Genomic DNA, 7,224 nt, shown 5'->3' on the forward strand with positions numbered 1-7,224 from the left:
GCGTTGGCCGAGGCTGCATGGCTGAAACGGCAGAAGATGATGACGCTGTTGGTCCGGCCGTCCGAGCGATACCGACCGCGACAGTAGCGCTTGAGGCAGACTGTCTAGGCTTCCTTGGTGCTGCGGCTCTTTGTCTGCCTGTGGCCATAATTTCCTCGAACATCTGGTTAAACGGCTTCGACGGGTCATCGAGGGCTACGCTGTCTGGATTCGCGAGAGCAGGAGCCGGTCCCGTCGCTTGGCCTTTGTCCTTCCTGCTGCTTATCTGAGCTGCCTGAGGCATGATGACCGGTGCGGATGCCAATGTTGGGGTGAAGTCGGCATCTCCTATACCAGTACTCGCCACCAAAGCCAGCTGGCGATCCAACGCAATCATTTGGTCAAACAGCATGTCAAAACGGTCCGGAACGTATGGTGTATCCCCTCCGTCGTCTCCAGGCTCCAGCATGTCGGGGTCATCGGAGTCTGCAAACCAGAGCAAGAAACCAGGGTTCGCCCACGCAGATCTCGAGGGCACTGGCGCGTTGTTCTTCGGCGCTGTCATGTGTGCTCCTGTTCTCTGTGAGCTTCCCGATACTGCGGCAGCCGACGCTGCTCTCGAGGCCACTGGCGCATTGTCTGTCGGCGGTGGCCTGTGCACTTCTGTGGTGTGTGAGCTTCCCGGTGCCACAGCACTTGAGCCTTGACTACTGGGCAAATCATTGTCATTGGCTTTGGACTTCCTTGGAGCCCGTCGACGCTTCGGCGCGGGCGCCAGAGGCTCTATCATATCTTCCTCATCAGTCTCTTCTTGTGATGCCGGTCTTCCTCTCTTATTTCCCTTCTCTCTAAGCGAGGTCTCATAGTCCTCGACGAGATCCGGATGCACCTGCCTCATCATCGGCGCAGGCACCCACATCCGCGTCTCGCCGAGCGGATCTACCTCGTGCTCCTTTCCCTTCTGCGCATCGGAGGGCTCAGGGCGCTTGCCGGTGATGCCTGAGTTTGCGAGGGCAACGAGTGGGCCTGGCTTGAGCACCACATGGTATTCAAGCAGTCGGTCGGTGGAAGCGTGCTGTCGAGTGCTGACAATCTCGACAAGGAGGGGGTCGTCTTTCGGGACTGTGGGCACTGGCGCGGCTCGAGCTGTGTTCTGTGCAGCAGCGAGCCCAGAGGATCCAGGAAAAGCAGCTCGTCTGCGCTCCTCTATTGCGTTGCCAAACTCCGTATTCGACGAGCTAGCTGTCGGCTCGAGATCGAGATGCATGCTCAGGATCCCAGCTGACGTGCCGACGGTGTCTTCCCTTGCAGGAGTCAGCGCGCCCCGAATCGCCTGTCCCGGCTCTCCACCAGCGGCTATCCTCCTGGTTTTCTCCTTCTCATCCGCCTCGAGAGCCGCACGGCGTAGCACCCTCATCACACACGCCTCCCACAGCACGCTGCGCAACCTGTACAAGATTTTGCTCCTGTACCCCCATTCGAAACTATCTTCACAGAACCTCGCAATGCGTGGGACATGCAGGGAGCTCCTGTCACGCAGAGGCCCGCCCCCCTGCGGGCTGATACGTGGTGCCGCGTAGTTCTCCAGGACCTGTAGGTCGGGGAAGGAGACGGGAATAGTGACGGATGTGCATCTGTGTGGGAGGAGGCCGCGGGAGTTCGTGCGCAGCTCGGTGGTGATGTCGGCCCGCCATTGTGCGAGGAATGGTTGGATGGGCTGTTGGGCGCGCCGCTCGAAAGCGGTGAGGAGTTGGTCGCCAAAACCCGCGCGGGCGAGGCCGTGGGCTATTTTCTCGCCTATCCCAGGAACTCCCTGGTGCATTCCTTGAAGTCAGCGGACGCCCCAGAAGGAAACCGATCCCCACTCACAACATCGTAGTCACCTCCTTTGAGGAGGGCGAATAGGATAAGTCCACCACGGGTCAATCCAATACTAGGATGCGTGCGAATGTCGTCTGCATTGAATACCATAACATGGTGCTTGCTGACTTTGCCATCAGCATCAGTGGCAGGCTTGGACTTGTTCCCAGACAGCTCTTTGCTCCAGCTGCATATCATAAGCGCCACAAAAATACGTTGAGAGAGCTGCAGCCACGTACTTCTTGATAACTACTCGAGCACCGAAGATGAAAGTGTCGACGTCGTCTGTCAGAATCGCGTCTATGATTCCTATCTGGTTCAGGCGAGCGAGTTCAGCCTCTGCCTCCCCGTACGCCTGAAGTAATGCACATCAGCTGTCTGCGATATGAATGTAATGTGAAATTGACAAACCACCCGCCACTCAAACCCAAAGTGGCCAAGCATCTGCTTGAAGGCGTCCGTGAGCCCATGGGACCCAGATTTCCCCATCCTACTCCCCCTCTTCACTTTCGGACGTTCCCTCCCGTCGAACACAAATAGCGGCAGCAAAGGTAGCTCAGCCAGCTTCGCCAGGCGGAAAAAGAGAAGGCGCAGCTGCGGGTTTTCGCCACCCTTGCTGTAATACGAATGTGTGAACCATATACTGGTGTCGATACCCACTCTATACGCGCGTCGTCCGGATGTGTTGCGCTCAAAGCCGTCCACGACGGCTATGTTCATCAATGACCTCGACTGCCCGACGGGTTGTATGACCTATAATGTGGCCACCGCTCAATATTTGTGCATTTGCAGCGCGGAGACTGGCCACGTACCTCCCACAAACCTGGTACGCCCATGCTAAGATATTCGACGTATCAAGGAGGCGGAAAAGGTCTCGCTTTGGAGGAAATCAATTGTGAGTATGGAATACTGTATGTATCGCGGCGATAGAGTCCGAGGCGTTAGCGCGCGTCGCGAAGCCAGGAAGCGCGAAGTCTAAAGGTAAAACGCGATCAGTCACGCATCTTGTCACGCGTAAATGAACGTGTCGAATTACCTATTGAAGTTCGAGTGTAAATCAATAACTAACCTGGATCGCTGAGAAGTACCGCCGCAGCTCATTCGTTCGAAGAGGTCAAGGCACCGTCAAGCTGGCTCAAAGGGACGGCCGTTGTATGGCACCTGCCACACGAGGGCCACAGCCGCCCACCATTACAATCTTCGCCCTCACAAAGTTCGATACGGAAGGAAATTCACCAGGCGTCTCTTCCACTTGCTACCGTATGTTCTATACATATCTAAACGTGCCATATAAAATACAATCCGAATGCAATGCAAATGATTCTACCAATAACCTGCTGCGGCATAATAGGATACTCACGAAAGTCGAAACACGACACGAACAACATCCTCACTCCTCCAGGTCGCTAGCATCACTAGCATTGCTGCTCGTATCACTCTCATCCTGTCCCCAAACAGCAAACGCCCGATGCCCCGCATCCCTCGATCGGGACCTCGACCGCTGGCTGGTATCGTGGTGATGGTGATGATGATGTTGGTGCCCATTCTGCACCCCCCTCCTCATCTCCGCCACCGTCGGCGTCTTCATCTCCTCCACATCCCGATCCCTCGGAATCTTGCTCTTTCCACTGGTCAGCTCGCTCGTCGGCGAATGAATATAATCCCTAGCCCCGACCACGTCGCTCGCTGCCGGTGGACTCTGGAACTGGACATGCCGCGAATGCACCGGCGGCGGGTGCGGCACGGGCCCGCTAAACCGGTCGGGCGTCTCCACGCCCGAGTGCACGCCCGAGCGAGAGCTCGACGGGCTCATGAACGGGTTCCCCTTCGACAGCGCTTGGGCCGCTGCCTCTGCCGCGGCCTGCTCCACCGCGTCCTCTTTCGCCTTCTCCCGCGCGATCTTCTTCTCGCCCGGCTCCAGCGCGTTCTCCACCTTCACCTGCGGCTCGCCGTCGCTCTTCTCCTCCTCCGCGTCCGTGTTGTCCTCTGACAGGTCGCGGATGTCAAAGTCCTCTGTATCCTCCTCTTCCTCGTCGCACTCGTCATCCTCCTGGACAGGCGACGGCTCTGGCTTCCCGGACGACCCGACCGTGGACGGCTTGGATATCGACCGGCTCTGCGCTTGCGCCGGGCTCTCTTCGACGACCACGAAGGACTTTTGCCTCTCGCGCTCGTTCCACTTGAGCGTCCGCGAGATTGCGTGGAACCAGTCCGTCGACTGCTTGTCCGCGCACACGGTTGGGAACGGATACTTGGAAGCGGTCACCTTGATATGGTCGCCCTCTGGTTCACACGTAGGTGAGATGCATCCTTGAATGTCGCAGAGATAAATAACTCACGCTTGAGCTCGACGCGACCCCGCCCGTCGAACGATGCCCAGGCGGTACTCCGGGAGTTGAAGGGCACGCATATCCGGACTTCCATGCTGTCCGGTACGAGCATCGGCCGGAACGATAACGTGTGAGGACAGAGCGGGGTGATAAGGATAGCTGGGATCTCGGGATGGACGAGGGAACCGCCCGCTGACATCTAGACCGAATATTAATAGACGCTCGAAGAAACTGAAATATGAACAGTACCGAGTAGGCAGTTGACCCGGTAGGTGTAGAGATCGTCAGACCGTCCGCTTGGACGGTCGTCAAGTGATGTTCATCACCTGTAACGAAGTAATCAGCAACGTACATTGCTATTCAAAGGGGAGACGCACCAAACAACTCCAATAAACTGACATACGGACTCGGGCCGCGATCCACCACCAGATCATTCAGCACCTCGAAGCTCTCGACCGGCCTCGTCGAGAAGCACATAATCTCCTTATCCTTCTTCTTCCCCTCCTCTTTCCCATCCGGCGTGATATGGCTCCACCCACCCTCGATCGCCTCCCACCCGCCCTTCTCGAGGTTGCGCATCAGGATCTCGCCCGTGTCCGCCTTCTTGATCGCCTTGCGCTGGCGGCCCTTGTCGGGCGCGACAGCGCGGTACACCGTGCACGTGAAGCGCATGCGCAGGTTCACGCGGATGCCCGAGTCGATCACGCTGTCCATGACGGACTGGTGCTCCGCAAAGTCAAAGTTGGTGAGAAAGCCGAGCGAGCCGAGGGCGAAGGGGAGGACGGGTGGGACGATTCGCTGGAAGAGCCAGGACGTGAAGAGGACGGTGCCGTCGCCCCCGAGCTGTGTCGAATACGGTTACTCGGTGTGCCGGTGCTAGAACAGGCAGGACTTACGGTTACGACAAAGTCAAAGAGGTGCGGACTGCGGCTGCACATCTCCGCCGTCCAGTATCTGAGCTGCCCCTCGTCTTTCGGGAACGCCGCGTCACCTGGGGGTGATGACCCGTTCGAATTCGAAGAGGAGCTGCTGCTGCTCGTTGACGTCCTGCGACGAGGGAACGGCACGAAGAACTCCGGGTGGTCGCGTTCGATCCCGGCAGCGTCGAATCGGCGCGACGTCCGTAGTTGGTTGTCAACGTAGCTATCGACTTGTCAGGGTGCTGAGTATTGAGTGTGCCAGAACAGCAAACATACACTATCAGACCGCGTCCATTGTCGGTCTTCTTGGACATGAGGTAGACTGCGAGCTCGCGGGTAAGTTTGATGAGCCGGTTGTCTCTTGCTTTCGTGACGATAAGGACGCTATGGATGATGGAATGGATGCGTGCGCGGCCTAAGCCCGCCGATTAGATACAAAATCAGTCTTACACTGAAGGACATACCAAGTTGTTTGCTCATTTCCCGGACTCCCACCGCCGTCTCCGCCAACTGCCTCGTCAAGCTCATGTCACGATCCTCATCATCCTCGTCTTCAAACACACTGTTGTCATCCGACCTGGTCCCATCCGGATACGCACCATGTATCGGCAAATGGCCGTTGGTGAGGCTCCTGGCGGGATGAGGCCGCTGCGGGTGCTTCTGGAATGCACCCATGGCGGGACTCTGCAACGATTTCGCGACGCCTACGCCTCCACTCCCGCCCTGTTTCCCTGACTTTTGTTTCAACCAGTCCCCAAACGATAGCCCCTGGTCGAGCCGCGAGTGCACGAAACACGGGCTCTTGAGCGTGTTCTGATTGTCGTGATGGGAACTCGTCCCTAATCGTGGCGGCGCTGAGGGAATTCGGTCGGACTGATGAGCATTCGGATTGCTGTTCGTAATCGTCGGGCCCGGGCTCATAGAAGGGGGGAACCCGTTCGTCCCGTTCGCGTTTCCGTTTGCCTGTTTCTGATTGTGAGCGCGGTTCGGGGAGCGAGTGAACTCAGGCGATTGCTCGTCGAGCACGATATCAGGCGTCCAGTCCGCAGACTCAATGCGCAGATTCGAGGGCCGGCTATTACGCCTGGACAGCGAGGGCGTGAGCGGTGCCGGGGCGTGCGCGTCCATCGGCGTCGACGGCGGGGTCGAAAATACGTCCGTGTCCGGGGAAAAGGGCTGGGCCATCGAGAACTGGATCCAATACCCCTCTGCTGATGATCTAGAAGGGGTTGTTGTGATTGCGATTGCGCTCCTGCTGCTTTTGAAGCCGCTGGACAGCAAAGCGATACGGTTGCGTACGTTGTCCGGGCGACAGCCGCGATGGCAGTAGCACAACTGTCGGGGAAGAGGAGGCGGAAGGATATTGCAGCAGATATTCGACTGGATGTAAGTTGTAACTTATATAGGGCGCGCGCCGCCGCCTCCTCTCACGACTGCCTCCTTTGCCTTTTGCCTCCGTCATCATGATCTCTTCGACGTCGGCCACGACGCAGACGGGCGTTCTGGCAATAGATCCTTCGTCATCGGGATTCGAGACGACTTTCACAACTAGCAGCCCTCCCTTTCCTGTAGCTATGAACGCTTTCATCGGCACACCAGAGCCGTGAAGCCGTGCGTGTACACCAGGCTTTAAACATACTGGACTACTGTGCCGAAGACCTTCTAATGTTGTATCCCTCCATTTACCCCCGTCTCCAAATCCTTGCAATTGGTTGGGCACTCGCATATCAGATATCGGCTTTCACTCTACTTGTAACCGGCAGCTGGGGTAACAATCCGCAGTCATGAGAACCACTGCGATTGGCCCGCGCGCACGTTCGTACCACGGCGTAGCCACGGCAACGGTGAGTCCAACGGGTACCGATCATTATCCTTCAGGTTGCCACGATCCTCCAGCGTCAAGCCAACCAGGTCCAATGAAGCGATTGGCCAGGGAATACGAGCTGTTGTTTTCACAGTAGCAAGCTGATTGGCTTCCGATATCAGTCATAATACTTATAAATCAGCTTGGGTATCACAGCTCAACGGAATCCAAACAGCAGAGGCTACGCAGTAGTGAGTTGCACGTGTAGATGGTAACTGATGAAGACCAGAGCGGGTACAGGTGCCCAAGTCTATTCAACTACTGAGCTGAG

General features: G+C 57.2%; 2 protein-coding genes across 2 annotated transcripts; both read right to left on the reverse strand.

Moving 5' to 3' along the window:
- Positions 1-808: 808 nt before the first annotated feature.
- Positions 809-2,675, reverse strand: GLOTRDRAFT_19445 (PIN domain-like protein; the record flags this gene model as incomplete). The annotated part of the gene is made up of 6 exons (XM_007865676.1): positions 809-1,183; positions 1,274-1,792; positions 1,849-2,026; positions 2,079-2,194; positions 2,251-2,592; positions 2,652-2,675. Coding segments are annotated over 6 exons (1,554 nt in total), but the record flags the coding sequence as incomplete, so codon positions are not given.
- A 384-nt stretch (positions 2,676-3,059) lies between these two features.
- GLOTRDRAFT_59027 (ATP-NAD kinase) lies at positions 3,060-6,139 on the reverse strand. Its single transcript, XM_007866443.1, has 7 exons — positions 5,554-6,139; positions 5,366-5,504; positions 5,066-5,312; positions 4,547-5,012; positions 4,419-4,495; positions 4,179-4,368; positions 3,060-4,122 (listed from the first exon to the last, which is right to left on the reverse strand). Exons 1-7 carry the CDS (start codon positions 6,008-6,010, stop codon positions 3,230-3,232), a joined length of 2,469 nt encoding a protein of 822 aa, XP_007864634.1. The 5' UTR covers positions 6,011-6,139; the 3' UTR covers positions 3,060-3,229.
- Positions 6,140-7,224: the final 1,085 nt, after the last annotated feature.

Source organism: Gloeophyllum trabeum (assembly GCF_000344685.1).
Source record: "Gloeophyllum trabeum ATCC 11539 unplaced genomic scaffold GLOTRscaffold_00004, whole genome shotgun sequence".
Taxonomy (NCBI): domain Eukaryota; kingdom Fungi; phylum Basidiomycota; class Agaricomycetes; order Gloeophyllales; family Gloeophyllaceae; genus Gloeophyllum; species Gloeophyllum trabeum.

Coding starts and splice junctions, on each gene's coding strand:
- GLOTRDRAFT_59027 (XM_007866443.1), bottom strand. CDS start 6,010: ATGAGCCCGGGCCCGACGATTACGAACAGCAATCCGAATGCTCATCAG. Junction 5,013..5,065: donor TCTTTGACTTTGTCGTAACC/GTAAGTCCTGCC, acceptor TATTCGACACAG/CTCGGGGGCGACGGCACCGT. Junction 4,496..4,546: donor CAGTTTATTGGAGTTGTTTG/GTGCGTCTCCCC, acceptor ACTTCGTTACAG/GTGATGAACATCACTTGACG.